The sequence below is a fragment of the Cetorhinus maximus genome, chromosome 6, assembly GCF_964194155.1.
Source record: "Cetorhinus maximus chromosome 6, sCetMax3.hap1.1, whole genome shotgun sequence".
Classification (NCBI taxonomy): Eukaryota; Metazoa; Chordata; class Chondrichthyes; order Lamniformes; family Cetorhinidae; genus Cetorhinus; species Cetorhinus maximus.
In genome coordinates this window covers 112900720-112924367 of record NC_135884.1, presented here as the reverse complement: position 1 = coordinate 112924367, position 23648 = coordinate 112900720, and the positions used below count along the sequence as shown (strand labels likewise).

Below are 23648 nucleotides of genomic sequence, written 5' to 3'. Positions count from 1 at the left end.
TACAGCAGCACAAAACAGCACTGTAAAATTTCAGATCAAAAAGCCTCTACAATTCTCAAACAGATGCCAAAGTAAAGCACAGACATTAAAATATAAACACTTTTCTGGATATTCTTTTAAACTATGGGCTGTCTAAAGTTGCTGCCTATGCCTTTGTTTAAAAAGAAAATTGTCACGAGTGTTTAATTCACAGCTGTTAAATTAGACCTGATTGCACAGTATATCAAGGCTTTCCTCGTGTTACTCAAAATAAGCACTCCATCTACTTTCAAGGCTTTATCACACATTTTGAACAGAAAATGTGCAATGCTAGGTCTAGACACCGCCAGTCTGACTTAATGCAACTCATAATTTAGTGCACAGCAGCCACTAACAAAATTCCTAAAGGCAACTCAGGTTACCTAACCCAATATGGCCATGCTTCTAATAAAGGCACTGACTTTGCCTCAGCTAAAAAGGAACAGAGTTTACCATAGCATCCTCTGCAAACATAGTGCGTTTAACTCTGAAGCACTGCAACTGACGAGATCTCATTTCATATTTCTTTCAATGGAAAAGAATTCTTCAAGAATGAAATTCATTTTCACTGTATGTCAGGCTTACAAGAAACCGGAAGTGATATTTAAGATCTCTCCTTCACCAGCTCTACATAATCCCACTTACTAAAAGCAAATTAATAAATTTCTCCATACATTTCAATATTTCCACCAGTTTTGTGGTTTTATACAGGAATTGCACAATTAATTTCCAATTTGAACTTCTATAACCAATACAACAGTTTGGAGTTAGATAGCACCTTTAACATTGCAAAGAGTTCCATGGCACTTCACCAGGCCCTTATCAAATAAAATTTGACACCAAGCTACATAAAGGGACACTAGGATGGGTGGCCAAAACAATGGTCAAAAACGTAGGTTCAAAGACAGTTCTAAAAGAAGAAAGTAGGTAGAGAGGCAGAGGGGTTTAGGGAGAGAATTCCAGAATTTAGGGCCTTGGCAGCCGAAGGCATGGCTGCCAATAGTGGAGCAATTAATATATGAAATGTGCAACTGGCCAGAATTGGAGAAGCACAGAGTTGTTGCAGGGTTCAAGGGCTAGAGGAAGTGACAGAGAGGAAATGTCAGAGCCATGAAGAGATTTGAGAAAAAAAACTGGACTGGGAACCAACATAATTCAGTGAGTACAGGGGTGATGAGTGAATGGAACTTTGTGCAAGTTAGGATACAGACAGAGCTTTGGGTAAGCTAAGTTTGTGGCAGGAAGAAGGCTGGCCAGCAGCACATTGGAATAGTCAAGTCTAGAGGTAACAATTACATAGACGAAGGTTCCAGCAGCAGATGATCCGAGGCAAGTGGAGATGGGCAATGTTATGGAGGCAGAAACAGATGGTCTTAAGAGACGAAGCAGATATGGGCTCAGCAGTTCATTTCAGGGTCAGAAAGGACACCAAGTTTGTGAACAGTCGAATTCAGGCTGATAGGGAGAGGAATGGAATCAGTGACAAGGGAACCCGAGGTGGAGACCAAAGACAATCTCTTTGGTTTTTCCAATGCTTAGTTAGAGGAAACTCCTGCTCATCCAATACTGGGTATCCGACAAGCAGCATGGCAAATCAAAGACAGTAGAGGGTTTCAGAGAGGTGGTGGTGAGGTAAGGCTGAGCGCCATCAGCATACACATGTATCCTGATGCTGTGTTTTCTGATTATGTCATTGAGTGACAGCATGTAGATGAGAATTAGGAGGTCAAGGAAAGATCATTGGGGGAGTCTGGAGGTAACAATGCAGGAGTGGGAAGAGAAGTCATTGCAGGTGATTCTTTGGCTATGACTAGCTAGATTGGAATAGAACCAAGTAGGGGCAGCCCCACTCAGCTAGATGATGGAAGATAAGAATTGGAGGACGATGGTGTGGTCAACCATGTCAAAGGCTGCAAGCAGGTCGAGAAGGATAAGAAGGGATGTTTACCACATTCTCAGTCACACAGGGTGTCGTTTGTAACCTTGTTAAGGGCCATTTCAAGGCGGAGACCAAGATGAAAATCGGAATGAAGAGATTCAAATACGGAGTTGAGGAAAGATGGGCATGGATTCGGGAGGTGGCAACATGTTCAATAACTTTGTAGAGGAAAGGAAGATTGGAGATAGCTGGTGGTTTGCAAAAAAAGAGGGGACAAAGATGGGTTTATTGAAGAGGTGGTGTGATAACTGCAGATTTGAAGGATAGGGGGACAGAAACTGAGGAGACAGACCAAGGACAATATCAGCTAACGTGGGGGCCACGGACCAGGAAGTGCGTTTCAAGGCAAGTTCTGCTCAAAGAGGGGATAAGAGGAGATAGGTGAGAAGCTAAAGAAACTAGAGGGAAATGAGAGTTCAGGGCCTGGGTGGGGTGTATTTGGGGTCGGCGGGGGGTAACCTTAGGGAAGTTTGGTTTGGTGGTTTAGGAGAAAGGAAGGGAGCAGCAGAGGCAGTTGAAGGGATGGTCTCGACTTTAGTGGCAAAGAAGTCTATGAGCTGCTAGTACATGTTGCTGGAGAAGAGGGTAGAGGGGGCAGGGGTTCAAGAAGATGCTCTGTAATGGTGAGGCCAGCGATCATCTTTGCATTCCAGGATGATTCTGGAATGGTGAGCAGTTTCAGCAGAGAAGAGCAGGATCTGATTGCACTTTATGTGGTCCAGCCAGATCTGGAAATGAATGGCTAAGCCAGCTGTCTCCTAAAATGACATTCCAGATGGTAGGGTCCTCAAGTTAAGAGCAACCCTAAGAAATATTGTAGTCTGATGTTCAGCAAAAAAGTTGTTGCCAGTTGGACAGTACATCAAAAGTTTATCACACTGTCATACACAGGTCACTGCAACAGTAGTAGAGTACTATGGGAATTATTTTGCAAGTGCTAAAAGCTCACAAGTTGAGTACCACATGTAACGGTCTTCGTTAATAAACTGAAAGCAAGAACTCTGAATTCACTACTGGTACAATTCTATATCTTTGAACTCACCTTTAAATATATTTAGAGTGCATCACATTATGCAGGCCATGTACTAACTATTTACTGAACAAATAATACCCATGGTAGACAAATTTTATGTTCACTGAAGTAAATGACCACATTTCTGAGCTGTGAAATTAGAAAGAAAATACCCATTAAGTGGCCAAGCAATTTAATTTTCATTTGGGTTTAAAGAAGAGTAGTTAATAAACTTCTACAGGTCATTTCCTATTGTACTCTACACCATATGGCCATCTATAATCTTCGCTGTTCATAATTAGCATATTCTATTTAAAGACCTTGCACTTAAGGCTTTCGTGTAGATACAACAATCCCCATGATAAAAGTAAAATCCAATATTTCATAATTAACAAAATCTTGAATTAAACCCTTAAAATACAACATTATTATTTAAATCTGAAAAAAATAGTTTCTAATCAGTTGTACCGAATTACCCAGTCTACCCTAGCCAGAACACAGAGCTAATTTAACATTACCTCCAGGACAGCGATGTGCCCTATGTTCAGTCAAGTCAGCCAGTGAATCAAAGTCCTGCTGACAATTATCACAGGTGTAAATTGATTCATCTTCCATGTCTTCATCATCTTCGTTTCTCTCTTCCTGACTGGTCATGCTGTGTCTGTCTTCCAACAGTTGTCCGTCCTTGGTATCATACTCCTGGACTCCTCCTGAGGCTCCTGCTGATGAAGCAGAATATACTATAATGTGAAAAACTGTGTTGTGGAAAGATTAAGAAAATAAATATTTTTTGGTAAATACACACAAAAAAATGAATAACAGGTTGGAGAAAAAATACCAAAACGATACCCCTGCTACATCACAAACAACTAAGTACAATCTGAGTAATGGATATCTCAACTATTTTTAATAAAATGGGTAAATTGAAGAAAATTCAAGAAAAACAGTTCATAGGATTTTCACAACAGTCAATGTCAAACATGTTGATAAAGATAATACTGTTAAACCTTAAATGTATCGTTTAAAACCAGCTTTATTTTCTTTTAAATTTGCATTCTAATTTTCATTCAAATTCTAGTTCTTCACTCCCTCAAAAAACTGAATAAGAAAAAAAAGACAAGCTTTGTATATATTTTAAATTTACATTGTGTGGGTATATGCATTTTAATTGCAACACTGTTTTAAGGAAATTCATATTTTATTGCAGTAGTTCTACTAACCAGACAGTTTTTGTTATCTGTTCATGGGATGTGAGCATTGGTGGGAAGGCCAGCATTTACTGCACATCCCTAATTACCCTTGAGATTATGGTGGTGAGCCACCTTCATGAACCACTATAGTACATGTGGTGTAGGAAGGGAGTTACAGGGTTTTGACCCAGTGACAAGAAGGAATGATGATATAGTTCCAAGTCAGGATGGTGTGTGACTTGGAAGGGTACGTGATGTTCTCATATGCCCGCTGCTCTTGTCCTTCTAGTGCTATAGGTTGCAGTTTGGTAGTTGCTATCAAAGGAGTCTTGGCAAGTTGTCAGTGCATCTCATAGATGGTACACATTGCAGCCATGCTAGGCCAGTTGTGAAGGAAGTAAATGTTTAACGTGGCGAATGTGGTACAGGTCAAGGGGCTGCTTTGTTCAGGATGGTGTCGAGCATCTTGAATGTTGCTGCAGCTGTACTCATCCAAGCAAGTGCAGAGTATTCCATCAGACTCCCAACTTGTGCCTTGCAGACGCTGGACAAGTTCTGGGGAGTCAGGAGGTGAGTTACTTGCTGCAGAGTTCAGTGGTCACTCCAGTCAAGGACAAATGCATTGGAACAGGTAGATTGGTGAGGACAAGGTCAAGTAGGTTTTCTCGTCTTGTTGGTTCTCTCACCACCTGTCTTAGGCCCAGTCTAGGAGATATGTTCATCGGAACACGCCCAGTTAGGTCAGTAGTGGTCCTGGACATTGAAGTCCCCCACCCTGAATACATTTTTTGCCCAATGTGGAAGAGTAGTGATTCATCAGCTGAGGGAGGGCAGTAGGCAGTAGGCAGTAATCATAAGGTTTACTTGCCTATGTTTGACCTGATGCCAAGAGACTTCATACCTTTAGGTTAGGAAAAACCTTAAGGGTTGGTCAATGGTCAGGGACAGGAGGGTGTGGCTGAGAGTCCGGCATGTATGGGGAATCAGCATGTAGTAATGGAGATGCCTCAGCCCCTAACTTTGTCCAACCAGTACAAGGTGCTTGCTATCTGTGTGGATGAGAACAACTACAAGGTGGATGAGCAGATTGGCAATGGCACCGTGGTGAAGGATGCCATTCAAGTAGGGGAAGCGAAGGGCAATTTGGTAGCGATGGCAGTACAGTCAGGGGGATAGATACTGTTGTCTGCAGCTGAGATCAGGAGCTCCGAAGGTTGCCTGCCCAGAGCCAGGGTTAAGGAAATCTCCTTGCAGTTAGAGAGGGACTTGAAGCGACAAGGGGAGGATCAAATTATCATGGTCCAAATGGGAACTGACAACATATGTAAAACCAGGAATGATATTCTGCTAAAAGAATTTGAGGAGCTAGGGTCCAAATTAAAAAGAACATCAAAAGTAATCATCTCTGGATTGTTACCTGAGCCATGCATAGTTGGCATAGGGTCAAGCAGATTAGGGAATTAAACGCAGGTGGGGGAGGCTTCGGGTGAAGGGAGATTTAGAAATCCAAAGAGAAAGGTTGAAGCATTGGAACAGTATAGCAATGTGGGTAAAGACAAGCAGAGTGGACAGGAAGGGACAGAGTTTAACAAAGATTACACATTGGCAAATAAGATCACCGCAGGGAACCTAACTAAAAATGAAATTAAAGGTTCTTTATCGGAATGCATGAAGCATCTGCAACAAGACAGATGAACTAGTGGCCTAAATAGAGGTAAATAATTTAGATCTAAATCGCCATTACAGAGACATGGTTGGTAAATAAATATTCGAGGCTACACAATATTTCAGAAAGAGAGATAGAATGGCAAAGGAGGAAGGGTAGCCCTGATAGTAAAGGATGACATTAGGACATTAGTAAGAAAGGATCTGGCCTCAGCAGATCATGAAGCAGAATCACTATGAGTGCAAATTAGGAATAGCAAGAGTCAGAAAACACTGGTGGGAGTAGTTTCTAGGCCCCTAACAGTAGTTATACCATTGGGCAGCGTATTTAACAAGGAATTATTGGAGCTTGTAACAAAGGAAATGTAATAATTGTGGGGTACTTTAATCTTCATATAGACTGGAACAATCAAATTGGCAAGAGTGGTCTAGAAGATGAGTTTATAGAATGCTTTTGTGACAGTTTCTTGGAGCAACACATTGTGGAAACTACTAGGGATAAAGCTATTTTAAATCTAGTATTGTTTAATGAAGCAGGATTAATTAGTATCGTTGTAGTAAAAGATCCAGTAGGAAATAGTGATCCTAATACCATTGAATTCCATGTTAAGTTTAAAAGTGACATACTCCAATCACAAAGAATCTTAAACTTAAATAAAGCAAATTATATACGTATTGAGGGAGAACTGGGTAAATAGACCAAAAGGAATGGAGATAAACAAACAGTGGGAATCATTTAAAGAAACAATTCAAGATGTTCAGTAAACATGCATTCCATTAAAAAACAAAAACTCAGCAAGAAAGACCCATTCATGGAAAAGAGGATGCTTACAATTTCGCAAAAAACAGTGACAAGTCTGAAGATCTGGAATGTTTTAGAAACCAGCAGAGGATCACCAAAAAGTTTATAAAAAGGGAAAAAATGGAATACAAGAGTAAATTAGCCAGAAATAAAAACAGATAAAAAGGAGAGAGTAGCTAAAGTAAATTTTTTCCCCTTAGAAGCTGGCTATGATTTTCCAAAGATTCTGGAACTGTTCCATTAGATTGGAAGTTGGCAAATGTTACATCGCTTTTCAAGAAGGGAGAAAGAAAACAGTGAACTACAGGCCAATTAGCCTAACATCAGATGTTAAGAAAATGCTGGAATCTATTATTAAGGAAGTCTTAACAATGCAGTTAGAAAAGAATAGTATGATTAGGACAAGTCAACATGCTTTTACTAAAGAGAAATCCTGTTTGACAAATTTATTAGAGTTTCTTGAGGATGTAACTAGTAGGGTAAATAAAGAGGAACAAATAGATGTATATACCTGGATTTCCAAAAGACATTTGATTAGGCGCCATGTCATGGAGTTGGGGGTAATATATTAACATAGACAGAGGATTGGTTAATGGATAGAAAGCAGAGAGTGGGCATAAACGGGGCTTTTTCGAGTTGGCAGGCAGTGAATAGTGGAGTGCCGCAAGGATCAGTGCTGGGGCCTCGGCTATTTACAATCTATACAAATGACTTAGATGAAGGGACAGAGAGCAATGTATCAAAGATTGCTGATGATGCAAAGCTAGGAGGGAAGGCAAGCTGTGGGGAGGACACAGAGGGACTGCAAAGAGATATAGACAGGTTAAGTGTGCAACAAGATGGCAGATGGAGTATAATGTAGTGAAGTGGAAAGTTATTCACTTTGGTCGTAAGAATAGAAAAATAGATTTTTTTTTAAAGATGTGAAACTTGTAAACGTTGATGTTCAAAGGGACTTGGGTGTGTTTGTACAAGAAATGCAGAAAGTTAGCATGTAGATGCAGCAAGCAATTAGGAAGGCAAAGGGCATGTTAGCCTTTATTACAAGGGGATTGGAGTATAAGAATAAAGAAGTTGTGCTGCAATTGAACAGGGTTTTGGTGAGATCACATCTGGAATACTATATGCAGTTTTGGTCTCCACATTTAAAAAAGGATATTATTGGAGGCAGTACAGCGAAGGTTCACTAAATTGGTCCCTGAGATGAGGGAGTTGTCCTATGATGAGAGGGTGAGTAAACTGGGCTTACATTCTCTGTAGCTTAGAAAAATGAGAGGTGATCTCATTGAAACTTATAAAATTCTGAAGGAGCTTAAGAGGTTGGAGGCTGAGAAATTGTTTTTGCTGGTCGGGGAATCTAAAACACGAGGGCACAGTCTCAAGATAAGGGGCCGATTATTTAGGACTGAGATGAGGAAAAATTACTTCAGTCAAAGGGCTGTGGATCTTTGGAATAAGGTTGTGGATGCTCCATGGTTGAATACACTTAAAGCTGACAAGATAAACTTTTGTTCTCTCAGGGAATTAAAGGTCAAAGAGAGCAGATGGGAAAGTGAAGTTGAAGCCCAAGATCAGCCATGATCATACTGAATGGCGGAGCAGGCTCGATGGGTCATTTGGTCTACTCCCGCTCCTATTTCTTGTTTGTTGTGTTCTTGATTTGGAGTCAATGTCTGAAGCCTAGCTTGATGGTTTTATTCTTCCTCAACCTTTCTGTAGCTGTTTGATACAATTTAGTTGCTTACTAGGCTATTTCAGAGGGCAGTATAGAATCAACCTCACTGCTGTCCATCTGAGTCAAATGTAGGCCAGGCTCAATAAGAATGACAGACTTCCTTCCCTAAAGGACATTAGCAAACCAGGTGGGTTTTTAGGATTACCATTGCCGAAATTGAATTTAAATTCCCCAGCTGCAATGCTGGGATTTGAATTCATGTCTCCGGAGCATAGTCTAGGCCTTTGGATTACTAGTCCAGTAATCACCACCATTCTACTGTTCTCAGTACTGGGCTTCTATTCATGTTGCACCAGTGTTGTAGATTGTATATCACACAAGAACACGCATCCAAATTCAAACAAACTTATTAGGCAAAATCTTCCCAGAATGGGTAAGTACCAATGTTGTGGAGTTTTTCAGGTGGCCAACATACTTGGACGGGATGCATGACTTCCTTCTTAATACTGCCAAAAGGAAGCAATCAAGACTTGGCAGGCATGGGTAGACAGGCAGTTAAGGAAGGAGTGCAGGCCTTCCACACTGCCAGCCCAATCAGAGGGCCAGTATCTCTGCAGCCTCAGCAGCGCTACTGAGAGACGTGCCATTTTGAGGGGTGGCGAAGAATTGTTTCCTTTGCTGGGCAGCACAAGGGGCCCCACGGTCAGCCTTTGTCACTGGTGGCACCAGCGGGAAGCCACATGGAGGCAGCCTCCTTGCAGCCGACGGCCTCCTCTTGCGACAGGGCAGCTCCACCGCCAGAAAGATGCCAGCAGCCTGGGAAAATGGCCCTTAATTAGTCTTTATTTATTTAAATTTCTCCCACCTCCAGTCAGCGGTCAGCCAGGTCGCTGCCGTTCCTGCTCTGGGAGGCCTCCCAACAGCTGCACTGCATCAGAGAATCATCCCAACACAGTTCCCCAGCATTTTATAGCCCACCACCCATAGCCAGCAAAATTGTGCCCACTATATTGTGTGTGTGTCAATAATATAAAATGAAACAAAGCGTAACAAAAGCTTACAATAGCTTCCCATAAAAATACTAATTTACTAAAACATTTCGGAAGTATTACATCTCAAGACATTTTGTTCACCCTGTAAATTACTGCGCCTCATTTATGAAGCTAATAAGACAATGTTTTCTGATGGCTCCTATTATAAAAACATTAAAACATTTATCCACTATAAGATTTGAAGGAAGTTGAATTTTAGTGAAAATTTGTTTCACTGACAAAATTAAAACGCAAGGAATGGACATTCAACTCATTTGGCATCACTGAAATATTATACAGCAATTGAGCAATAAAGCTACTTCATTTCACAATAAAGTTACAAAATCTTGCTGTGCTTTAGACCAATATGATGAGGTGTTTTTCCAAGTTTCATGTCTTTGTCAGCTTTTGTCCTCCTGGAACTCTGACCTTGATGACCTTTCTGAGCTGTCGTTTGTCTGATTTTGACAGCCGATTGTATCAAATGCCAAGAACACTATATGTGAGAATTTTCAATAGGCTTAATTTTTTAAAACTTTGTCAATAAACAACAACTATAGCAAGATCTATGGTTGTTCCACAAGATGAAAGCAAAAAAACACTTTAAAGAAGTTCTTTAATTACAAGTAACATAGATTGATAAAAATGCAATTTTATATATAAAGACGCTGAAATGTGTTTTTAAACTCACTACTACAGTTTCATTCTGATTAATTAATATAATTAGAGCTTTTATTTTAGATTTTTGGCAATACTTCCAGTACCATATAAGATATGTGAGCAGTATCTTAAATTCAACATTAAAATTGAATTGCTCTTAATACAAATCCTTCAATACGTCTAAGTGTATACCTTGTAAAAATACACCAGCCAAAAAAATATTTTTGTTGCAATCTTTGCTGCAACGTATAAAATGGATGTGTTGAATATAATGACCTAAGTGACAACAATTTTCAACATGAAATTTGTTAGCAGATTGGAAAAGCAATCACCCCAGCCAGGCAAGATCACATAAATACAGCATATAAAGTAACGTCATCACCATGAGTTGCTCGAAAAGCTTTCTCCCTGAATGGCTTCTGAATCCACATGACAGTATGATTTCTGTCATGTAAATTTAATAGCATTGTTTGCACATCACATTATGACAAAATTATGTTTAACTTTTCTAGGCTCTTTAATTCTCAGAACAATAATGATCTTCCTTTAGGTTTTGTTGTAATAAGTACAGCAGCGTTTAATTTCTAAGGAACATATCTGATAATACCACCTTCTGACACCTGGTGCAAGCACAACAAGCAAGATGATAGTTTGGAAAAGTGAATGAAAATTTTCATTTTTATTTCATAAAGATAGACTTTCAGATGGGGACATTGTTATTGAAGCATCGGATTTTGACACTTTCTTGCCTTCTACTAATGAAATAATTAGATCTTTAAACATAACGTATTATATAACTTGATATAAGCTCGAGGAGTGGTACACCACAACTGAAGAATTCAGAAACATGTTTGTAAATGATCCCTTCAGAGACATGCAGTATTTTTTATATAGATAGATGAACAGATAAATAAGTGAATAAATGGCCAGCAGGGGAGCTGCAGGCAAATTCAGGCTGGGAATTGTAAAAGAAAGCCTTATTTAGCTTAAAATTTAACTTTAGCTCAAAAATTAAAAATCTGGAAAGACCCAGAAACTCAAATGCTCGGTTCTTCAGGGGAAGCCCTGGGCTGCAAAAGACAAATCTTAAATACACAAAACAGGAGCACCCCAGAATTTGACGCAACAATAATGAGTTCACAGTTCCCACCATTAATAATGCATTAAAAACCCAGAAAATTGTGGTAAGGAAGAGATCCGCTGCAAGTTGCAAATCACCACAAATTGCTGGACAATTTGCGCTGTTCTGCCATTTGTCCTTTAAAAACCACAGCATGTCAAAAATCTTCCAATGAGTGTCAATAAATTGCTGTGTTTGTACCGTTAAAACAAATTAAGCTTATTGCAAAAAGTTATGGCTATTATTTCATCATGTATGGACTCTGTTATTGAGCTAATTTATGTTTCCAATGGATTTCCAATTTGAAACCAATTAGCAACTAATGATAATTGTTTTACACATACCACACAACCAGGATGCAAGTTAAATTTGGGAAATTATAAAAGGAAGCATTTAAATCCTTTAGAGAAAAAAATGTGTCTTAGGAAATATAACAAAATGATAGAACTGAAAAGAAGCAGAGGCCACAGATAGAAACGTGTTTAACTGGATACAAATGTAACTTGCTAAAACCACTGGCAATGGGGAAAAATCATTAAATTTGATTTACTATAAAATATATAGTTTGCACATATATGGAACAGCTGCCTTTAGCTCTTGAACATTAAGAATTGAAAAGCAATCCAAACCATAGGAAAGGAGGTTATCTTATTCATATGTATATATGTTTTATAGGCATAAAATTTGATGATATTTTAATTAAATATTTTAATAAATCTCATTTAAATAATGTTAATGTCCAAGTTGCCACTTCAGAGATTTGTTAACCATTCAAACCCTTAAATTTTACGAGTTAAGCAGATAGACTATTGATCCCATCAGTCACCAAGGTTCAGGTGCCCCACTGACCTTCCCACACCATTATCAATTCGCACTTCCTGCAAGTTGCAGCGCAAAATTAATTGGAGCTGAAGGTCGAATTTTCTTGTAAATTTTGTAATTTATGCTATTATGATTTTACAACAGTTATTTCCACCATTAAATCCTCAGTTTAGTGCAGAAGGATTATCAAAAAGCACTTTAGGATTTCATTGATACAGCTTCTGCTCCTTGCTATGTTGCTCAGTATCAATTCCTTTTAAGAGGTTTTTATGAAAATCCTTATTAGTAGTTTTCATTCGCACTTACTATGTGTTGACTGGTATGTTCCCTGTCTGTTCAGTTGCGATTTATCACTGTTTTATGAACAAGAAATTTCAGCCAATCAAGTGGAAATCTGACACAGTAATTTGCATGAGTTACGACGTGACAGCCAAGTATAACACAGGAAATCTGATGGACAAAGCGCACAAGACCTCTATGTATATATGGATCACACTTTACACTGTACACATGTTTATGGATATAACAGATAAAGATTAAGAGAAAAACATTTATATGCAGGAATTCTAACTAAAAAACTGACTGAATTAGTTTCTCAACAGCAATTCTCTGTTCAAATTTCCTGAACTATATAGCGTTGTGAATGGGCAAATGTAAATTGTCACACTAATTTTTCTCCTGTTTCCTGCAATGTTTGCTGACTCAGGATAGGCATGTTTCCCATATAAAAAGAGACTGAGGGTAGAATTTCCTATTGAGATCATGGAGTAGCAAGATATTAACTCAACCAAGAAATCATAGGGCAAATTCACTGAATGGGCATATCCCAAGCCATAAAATACCCACCCTAACTGCAAATCAAGCTAGAGCTTCCCAGGCACGTCAAATAAATTACTAGTCCTCAATCAACATTTGTACACAGTAACTGTACGGAACTGAATTACACTAGTAAGTACACTCCATCAGGACCCTTGTACATCAACATAACATATCTGATTCCCACAGTTGAGAAATCATCATACTGAAATATTAACTCTGTTTTTCTCTCCACAGATGCTGCCTTACCTGCTGAGTATTTCCAGCACTTTCTGTTTTTATATCTGATCCTCAACTGTTTCACTCAAATGACAATATTCGTTGGCAGTATGGCAGACTCTTCAATTGTTGATTGTTTCTTGGCTCTACGTCTTGTTTCAAACTTAGCTACGGGGCACATATTAGGGTTAAATATTTTACATTTAAAATAGTAATCTCCATATCAAAGTTCTCTCTTAATGGTTAACCGTATAAATGAAAATATTTACCCGAATACACCCAAATTTGAGCAATTTGCTTGCAAAATGAAACAGGACTTTATTACTGATACTGCTGTGGCATCTTGTACAGCAAAGACATGTATGTCTGGAGTCTAATCATATTAATAAAATTACTAAGGAAATGTCAAGTAACGAACTGGTTTTACCGACTAAGTGAAGGCATTAGTGGATTTGCTATTTTCAGCTCCTCATTCTGAATCATAATTTCCTAATTTTTGTAACCATGGAAAATACATGCAATCATTTTCTCAAAGCAGCTTGAAAAATTATAAAGTTTTAACCTGAATAGTGGAATAGTCACTTAGTAGTACAGAACTTGAGTGTTGCTGGAAAAAAGAGACACTTGTCAAAGCTTTTCCTCTTGCACTCAGCGGGACAGATGCAAGAATACCAAATCTCAAAGGGAACAACAATTTACACTGCACGAGGAAGGGTGCTGATTGGTTGGCAAATGGACTCTGATTGGTTGAGGCATGGCCATGGAGAATGTGCCAGGAAACAGTTATCCCGCAAGCTTTTGTTCAATTGAAAAAGGCACAAAACCTGGACATATGATTTCTGTTTGCATATGAATATATGTAGCTTCTAGCAAGCATAAGTGAGCCACATTGTGAGCTTGACTGATAACCTTAAATATGGTCTGTTCTCTGCCTGTTGTGAAAAACTGAAGGGACATGCTGTTTGCTATGATCCACCAGTCATTGGGACATATGGCCTACATACCTGGCACCACACCGGCACAAATGCATATCCACATTACTCATTTGTGTGGTAGGCTGAACACCTTTTTGGCTAGGCAGCAGAATCCTGTTAGTGGAGAATACCACTCGCGTTGCTACTGCATAGTAGCAGCATGCAACGGATAGCTTCACTTTTGCTCAAATTTTTGAGACACCTTACCCTTCCAGGGTAATTTGAGGTTCTTGAGATAAACTGAGGTAACTTTTCAGGACTGAAAGTTACAGCCTTATGCCCGTTCATGAGTTTGTGCAATATACAGCAAGCAATGATCTGACTAGGGTCTTAGTGACCCCAAAGGATAGCAGTGCCAGTGTGATGCCAGGTATGTAGGTCGAACGTCCCAACAACTGTGGATTGTATCAAACAGTATGTCCCTTCAGCTGTTCACAACAGGCAGAGTACTGACCGTACTCAACCATCCCATGCTTGCAAAACTCAGAGGAATTTGTAACATTAGATGCGATTCCATGATTGGACAGCACTTACTGGACAATCTTGAGTATGTTAGGAATTACGCTATCAACCATTTTAAGATTATCAGTCGAGCTTGCAACGTGGCTCACTTAAGTTTGCTAGAAGCTACATATATTCATATGCAGGGCCCTGTCCATGTCCAGTCATTGCATCTTTTTCAATTAAGCAAAAACATAGGGGACAACCATTCCCTGGTGCATTCCCCACAGCAACACCGCAACCAGAGTTCACTTGCCAACCAATCAGCACCTCTTTCTCATGCAGTATAAATTGTTGTTCCATTTGAAATTTAGTATCCTTGAATCTGTCCTGATAAGTGCAAGACAAAATGCTTTGACAGCATGTCTCTTTTTGCAGCAATACTGAATAGTAGAAAATAAATTTAAAAGCCAAAATCTTGGTCAACTTAAGTATTGAACTCCGTCAGCCTGTAAGAAAGCAGCTTAACCCTATTTTTTGAAGTTCATTTAGTTTTTCAGCAATGTTGTACTTCACTGTGTCATCTATAAACTTCGTCCTGTTGTAGTCACTAATTTGGTGCTGAGAATGAAGTTTATTTAATTATTGAGAATGTTCAGTTGTAACAATTGTTTTTAATCTGCTTGGTGTATGATACAGAAACATAACATCATGCCAAATCTAGGGTGACATTTGTTAATTGTATAAATTAAGGTTAAGTGTATAAGGTGGGGGGCAATGACTGGATAATTACCTTTGCACATATAAAGAGACACTCCCCTTTAACGGGCTGTTAATTGGTTCATTACTTAATTAGTTTATTTGTTTTATTGTTGAAAAAGAGTATGAAGAGGCACCTTTTGTTTTTCTTAGTGTCTCTTTAAGGCGTGGTTCATTAGTTAATTAGGTTAATTGTTTCAAGTTTGCTCAAAAAAGTATAAAGAGACTCTTTGGGACACCGGTGGTGGGGTGTAGGGTTAGGAGCTAGATATTTATAATGTCTCACTTTGTGAATAAATCTAAAACTGAGTAAAGATTGACTTCTGGCCTTCTCCTTCACCAATTTGCTGGAAGAAGTTTAACACACTTCAGTGCATTACTGAGGGAATGATGCACTGTTTTCAATTAAGATGTTAAACTTTAGTCCTGTCTACTCAGACGGATGTGTCAGATTCTACAGTTCCATTCAGGAAAGAGCATGGAGTTCGCCTAATGTCCCGGCCAACATTCTTTCTTCCATCGTGGTCAAAAATAGATTACCTGATCATTCATAGCTGCTGCTGTGTGAAAACTATCTGCTAATTTTGTTTTTATAACCCATGAAAAGTAATAAATCATGTGGTGTAAAGTATTCTGAGACATCCTGAGGATGTGATAAGGCACTACATAAGTGCAAGTTCTTTCTTTTAGAGTTCTCCAAATCAAATTACTGAAAAATCCACGTGTTTCCACTTGCTAAATATAGAGGGCACACTCCCACACCATAGCAACAAACCCCACTTCCCAGGCCAACAGAACCTTGATGCAGTTGATAAGAGTAACCACCCCAAATGTTCCTAATCCAACCAGCCAAAACTATGTAGCTTATTAGCAAAGAGCAATGATAAGCTTCCCATTCTTTGTTTGCAGGGTTATCTGGAAGAAGCACTGAAAGGCCCCCACTGAAAGACAGACCCCCTCCAGTGCAGTAATGAAGGAGTCTTTCCGATGAGACGTTAAAACTAAGATCCTGTCCGCCCTCTCAAATGGACGTAAAATATCTCAAGCTGCTACTTCGTCGAAGAACAGGGGACTGTTCTGGTGTCCTGGTCAATATTTATCCCTCTATCAATAGCACAAAGACAGATTAAATAGTCATTACTACATTGCTGTTTGTGAGAGCTCGTTGTGTGCAAACTGACTGCCACATTTCCTACATTACAACAGTAACCACACTTCAAAAGTACTTCATTGGCTGTGAAACACTGAGTGGTTGTGAAAAGTGCTATATAAATGCAAGTCTTTCTTTCTTTCCTGCAGGTTCCACCAGACAGCCACCATGACCAGTCAACAGTGTCCCAGATCTACATGTGTATCAGATTTAGGTACTGAACCATCATTACTGTCATACAGAGAAAATCTATCTCCCCTTGATGTTCAATGGCATTACCATGGCTGAATCACCCAAAATTAACTTCTGGGGGGGGGGGGGGGGGGGGGGGGAGGGGGTGGTCACCATTGACCAGCCATATAAATACGGTGGTTGCAAAAGCAGGTCAGAGGCTGGGAATTCTGTGAAAGTAACTCATTTCTTCACTCCCAAAGCCTGTCCACCATCTACAAGGCACAAGTAATGAACGTGATGGAATATTCTCGACTTGCCAGAATGAATCCGGCTCCAACAACATTCAAGAACAGTGACACCACCCAGGACAAGGCGATCTGCTTGATCAGCACCCCATCCTCCACCTTAAACATTCACTCTCTCCATTACTGACCAACAGTGGTAGCAGTGTGCATCATCTACAAGATGCACTGCAGCAACTCAACAAGGATCCTTCAGCAGCGCCTTCCAAATCCGCAACCTTTACCACCTAGAAGAACACGGGGTGCAAAAGCACCACCACCTATAAGTTTCTCTCCAAGCCAAACGCCATGCTGACTTGGAAATACATCACCTTTCCTTCACTGTTGTTGGGTCAAAATCCCACAAATCTATCCCTAACAGAACCATGGGAGTACTTACACCACATGAACTGCAATAGTTCAAGGCAGCGGCTCACCACCATGTTCTCAAGGGCTATTAGGATGGACAATAAATGTTGACCTTCCAAGCAATGCTCACATCCCACAAATGAATGAAAAAAGGTTGATTTTGAATATATTTTTCATTCACAGAATGTGGGCAGCACTGGCAAGGCCACATTTATTGTCTATCCCTAGCTGCCCACAACAGGTGGTGGCGGGCAATTCTCCTTGAATCACCACAAGCCTTGAGGCGATACTGCTCCCAGAATGGCGTTAAGTAGGAAATTCCAGGGTCTTGATCCATCAGTTGTGAATGATGATGATGTTCCCATGACATGGCTCCTTGTGCCCTTCTCAATGTTAACGATTGCAAGGCAGGGACCTTGTCACAGTGGTTATGATTCTGTTAGGGACCGTTAACGTTTAAAGAAGAAATTCAGACACCAGCAGACTGACAGAACTATGGAACAAGATTGCATGTTTTTAAACAAAAGCAAACTTTGGTAAGTGGCATGCTTTGGGATGATTCAAACAGAAATGCAAACAAATCATTTTATCTTCAACACAACTCTTCGAATCGCAACACATATGAATAATGTATATTTTTAATGAATGTAATTGCCCTCTCTCCAGACTCACTGGCTCCAATATAAGATTAGAAATGGATCCTTCATTGTTCAAGCTTTTTGACCATCAACTCTGACCTTGCGAGATAAACACAGGCTACCTTTTAAGTGTAACAAACCCAGGCTTGTTTCAGTTGTATTTATATCAGAGTTATTTTTTTAGCAGTTTCTCAAACAGATGCCCCAATTTTCTACAATTAAATCTTTAATTCCTAAATCTAAAAGTTATATCCTAAAACATATCAATTATGAACTAGATATTTGCAACACAGTAACCTTGAAAATTCATGTTCTGCATCTTATCGATAGTGCATGCTTCAACGAGTGTACTAGTGACAGAGAGGGTGATAATTAAGTACAGTAGCAGGGACCCAAGCATGCAAATTGCCCTATCCTGAATGGTGTCTTATACTTTGAAGATTATTGTGACTGGTATTTCATCACAATCATGACTTCAGCTTCTTATATGCTTGAAGAGCTTTGAAGAATCAAAATTTGAATCACTTGTTATACAGAATTCAGTCTAAGTTGTTGGTAGGCAGGTTCGCCTTCTGGTCATGATGATCCCCAATATGTTCACAATGGGGAACGTCAGAAAAAGCAATGCAGTTGAAGATTAGGGGTAAGTGGTTGACAATATTCTTGGAGACCACCACTCTCTGGCACATTAAGTGTAAATGTTACTTGCCATTTGTCTACTCAAGCCAAAATATTCCCCAGGTCTAGGCATAGGATAGCGCTGTAGTATAAGGGTCTGGCACATATAAGGTTAATGTGGGACTGAATACAGTACCGCCCACACAGTGATGTAAGAGAGCACATGATCCTCACCCAGGGTCAGTCTAGGGTTGGACAGAGTCATATGTACCAAAAAGCATGGACATAGCTCCTAGTTTGTACCCTTTAATGTATACTTGTGAATAGGTCTAGGAGTCAATAAAGGCTTACAGTTAACCTACTTATGACTACGAACACTTCTTCAGACCTACCAAACTGTAACCAACATCCTACAACAAGCACAAGCTATTTTCTTAATGGAGGTACAATGAGGGGAGCTAAACACTGTGGAACCATCAGCTTACAGCCCCACATCTAATTTTATGGCAGTGTGTCAGGGGACTAAGACCTCAGACTTCATATTTTTATATACACACACTCATGGCTAACTTCTAAAATTTTAAAAACTGGACAATTACATTTTTAAAATGGCAGAATCTATGTCTGTCTGTGACCCTGAACAAAAAGAGCTACCATGGCAGTATCGTAGAAACCTGCATCTTATTGTCTATGAGGAGATACTATTAACCCCTGTGGGCTGCAGAGACCAAATTCAAAGAGAGCTATACAAAGGCCATCTGTATTTCATAAGCCAGGCCTGGACAACCAGAGCCTGTTCGTCTGCTAGGCCAAAGGACCTCGTAACCTCCCTTTTGAGCCTTAATGGTTGAAACATTTAACAATCTCAGGGACCCAGACAAAGGGACACACACCCTTTGTCAAAGCCAGAGTGGAGAGGTGGGAGCCATGTGACATTAACCTCTAGCTAGTGAAGCCAATTATATTGCTTTGTTGTACTGAAAACTCAAGTCTGCCATTTTAACATCCACAAGCAGCAGCACAGAAAAGGGGCTCCGTCCAGATTGAATACCTGGCCCCATTTACACTGTTTCTACTGGAACTTCTGTACCATTGTCTACAAGACTGATTCACCTCTGCATGCCTATCTCATAGTGGAAGTCAACTTTACTGGAAAAGTGAATTATACAGCATCAGCTTTTAGCCCACCAACCTCCATGAAGGAATTCTTCATTGGACTTTGATTCTGGACTCTGGATTGAAGTGACACAATAATTATTTTCTCTGTGGTTTTTGTCCTTTAAAGCTTTCTTTTCTCGATCCCTCCTTTACTGTTTGTGCAAATAAACTAACCCTTTGAGTTCATCCTATCTCAAGTTTGCTGTATGGTTATTAATAGAAATTGGATTACATCAAACCTGAGGGGTTGGGAGACATACCACCACTTACAAAGGAGGAAGCAAATCAGACACCTTTCTATTTATGGACGGGTGGTGAGTGGAGAAATCAGGGCTGTTTAAATTAGCCCCACTCCTGTCTGGAACACAGAGGAATAGGGTTATTAACAAAGCAGTGAAGATGATTGGATTGAGGATGCTGCCCTGAGGATCTCTTGTAACAGCAATGTCAGGGCTACTATGATTGACCTCAGACAACCAGTCAAGGGCTTGCCCTTTGTCTCTGATAGAGACGCTGTTTTTATGTTGAAAGCAGCTACTCTCAGTTCTCTAATATTTGGCTCTTCCATCCATTTTTCAAACTCCTATCACACGTGTGTCAGTTAATTTAACCTTCCAACGGCTCAGTTTACCTGTTCCTCCTCCCCAACCCAAGGGAAACAGTCATTTTCTATGAAGAAATGGTTTTACCTTGAACCTTGGGGTTCCTGGGATTCTGCAAGGGGATCCCAAGGGCACTTTTGCTAATCCTCAGATTTTAGTCTGCCCATCATTAGCTCTGATCAAGTCTCATACATGGGTCAAAGAAAGCCTTTAGCTTGAAAGCCTTGAAGCTCTGGCCATAAAGGGCAATTGTTCGAATGTGCATCTTGTATGACATAAGCTGAACCTGCATGGGGACATGTTGTCACTGAAGTGAAACAAGAAAGAGATGCTTTCTTCTGTCCCTTAAAGCACAATCCCAAAGAACTATATCCAACCTAAAGCTGGCATCCCCCAAAAGACCACATACCAAAAAATGGAGTTGTCATTCAGCACAATTCACTGCAAAACATGCAAGCATATTGTTAGCATTGAATGATAGCTCCAACAATACAAAAAAGGGATGTCCCATTAGATCTTCCAAACAATACTCAAGATTTTTCTAACTATGCAGAGCTATAACATTTCATTTGGGGCGCCCAGCATTAAATCCCACTGATTAACCCTTTGTTCAAGATGTCAGGCTTCAGCAGATTCCCAGGTGAATGAACAACAACACATTCTTCAACAAAAACTTATTTTTTATATAGCACCTTTAATGTAATAAAACATCCAAGGCGGTTCACAGGAGCATTATGAAGCAAAATTAGATACCAAGCTACATAATTAATATCAGGACAGATAAACAAAAGCTTGGTTAGAGAGACAGGTTTTAAAGAATGTCCTAAAGGAAGAGAGGTAGAGAGGTTTAGGAGGGAATTTACAAAAAAACACAATTCTTTCAAAAATGCCTCTGACAGACACTGAGACAATCCTTTATATTTTTCCAACATGGCATAAGGACATACTGAAAAAAATGGATAACAATGGACAACTTTGCCTCACTTCACTTCAGTTAGGCTAAGTAAGGCACCCAGCTAACCGTACATGAACCTTTGCAGCTGGAGTGAGCATGCTAATTAAAAACAAAGATTTGGCCACATGCTCATTATAGCTTTAATGAGCCGTCTTCATAAGGACTGCATAAGTCAAGAGCTTAAAGCCCTTATGCAAATCACAAAGCAATATAAAGAAGTTTTTTTTATACCTTCTACTGCACTTCCACAAATTCACCATAATAATAAAATCTCTAAGTGATTGATTTTAATTCCATTTTGGGTTGTTCAATATAAATGTTAATACAACCCAAAGAATCAACTCAAAGAGTCACCACGTGTTTCATAGTAAATTCTGGTTTCACTAGGATCCTTATGAATTGAAACGATCTCTAGAACACCAATATTATGCATGCCTCAAACAGAATCCTACTTCCCAGCCTCAGAACAGAAACACTATGGCAATTTGACAATTCTCAGCAAGAATGTCCACAACCACTGCCTTTCCCCATTCTCTCACCATGGAGCAGCTTTCAGCAGTACTCCACAGGTATCAATCACATCTGCCATGGGGCGTAAGTCCATCATCTCCCGTTGAACTGGTTCATTAAGATCTCCTATCGGTTCAGAACATTTCACTATCTTTTCCAACATCCATACAAACAATAATGCTCTCTCCAGGTTTTAAGAATGCCGTCATAAGTCTATTGAAATGCACCAGGCATTGCCACTAACCTACGGAACACTTTGACTCATGATTCACATAGTTTAACCAACACAATGTAATCTGGGATTATTTTTGTGTAATTGAGATCCTCCACAGACACTTCAACTCATTGAGCCTACTTCAACTCCCTAATAACCCTCTGGTCCTCACGATGCAGTGCATCATAATCTACACCTTGACTGCTCCAAATATAATGCACAAATTGTTTTAAGGCCTTTTGTTTTTACATACAAGGTTTCCTTCTCTTTGCAATTATCTTACCAGGTCCCTGTTTAGAGTTTGACCAGTTAAGCAGGCTCCACCTTCAGTATTTTTTGTGACTTTGTCCCTGAGGCAAGAGAATAATTGGCCATATCATCAGTCAAGTCCACTCTATTGGAAGTTACATAGACTTTACTGTCATCAATATCCTTCTCCTAGCCGAATACCTTGCCTTCTACACAACTGAAAGCAAAGAAAATGCCAAGCCATTCACAACTATTTGATCAATTACCATGCTGCTCTGAACCCCATGCCGATGCTATGGTTGTAATATGTCAAGTGATTTGTTGCAAGAGGTATAGATTTGCAACTCAGTCCTCAGGATAACATCCAAATTGTATCACGTCCTACAATTTGTTGGCTTGGCCAGTTGTAGAGCATTTTAGCTTTGTTCCCTCTTCTGAAAATTAAACCATGCTGCAAATCAGCATGTGTACAGAAACTGGACATAATTCAATGGTGATGAACTAATCTTTCCCTGACTTCTGTGCAGTTCTTTAATACTTGCACATTATTTTAGAATGCTCAATCTTTCGCTAAGCTGAAGCTGTTGGACAAGACTTTTCAGTCAGCTTTCATTACAAAACAACAGCTTCTGCTTGTTTCAGCTCGCAATACACTAGTATCTACCATAGTTGTTCTTGGAGATAGTGCTCTGGAATACTGCTTGTAACATAAATGATAATTACATTTGCAACAATGTCCATACAGTACAACAATGAAAAAAAATAATTAAATCAGGAATACCCACCTCATGAAGTGGCACTCCATACAGCCACAAATACGAAAGCTGCATCATCAATTGCATTGAGAACACAAAAATGAGAGAAGTTCAAAAAGAGAAATGGTCATCTAGCCCATTCGAATCACATTCCATATTTATTATTCTATCCCCTACTTCAAAAAAAAACTCCAATCCCATCCTCCCTTGAATAAAAAAGTGATCAAGCAGTGGGGTAAGAGGTGGGAGTTTTCAGTCAAATCTAACCAAGTAGATCAACCTAGCTCAACAAAGGGTATGTGGAATAAAAGCCATTAAAATAATGCTAATGTGACCTGAGTTTCAAAACATTATGCAGTTAGAAGTTAAATCATCTCCTAAAGTGTCATGACTGTGCTCCAATTTGGGAACACACTGATTTATTTTACCCCAGTAGGTGCCAAATATTGTCTATTAGTTTAAGCCGACAGAGGCCTAATTAAAACAATTCTGCAATTTTGCTACATTGTATTACTGCTCTACAATCCAATCAATTAGTTGTAATACGATATTGTTATTTCAGAGATAAGCCTTAAAGTTTTCATATTTCACTTTACAAAATTAAAGCCAAACTTTTTTTCAGATTTACAGAAGGTCAAACTCAGCCTCAGATACCCAAACCCATTCAAGTAATCTAAAATTTGAGCTTTGAGCCATCTACAATTTACCCAATCCAAACCGAAAATGAAACATTTCTGCTCTTCTTAATGAACTAGTTAGCATTTTAACAATTTCATTTTATACTTTTGTGAAATTTTAGGTCACAATCTCAAATTCTAAAAGGATCACAACT

At 39.4% G+C, this 23648-nt stretch overlaps 1 protein-coding gene across 3 annotated transcripts in view; it reads right to left on the bottom strand.

The window, feature by feature from the left end:
* Nucleotides 1–23648, bottom strand: part of znf423 (zinc finger protein 423) — a 355907-nt gene that overhangs the window by 234310 nt on the left and 97949 nt on the right. For 2 of the 3 annotated variants that reach the window (XM_078544305.1, XM_078544307.1), the window contains exon 3: nucleotides 3488–3691. In XM_078544305.1, coding sequence (XP_078400431.1) covers nucleotides 3488–3691 — 204 coding nt within the window. The remainder of the gene's footprint in view (nucleotides 1–3487; nucleotides 3692–23648) is intronic. The other variant, XM_078544306.1, reaches the window with a different exon arrangement.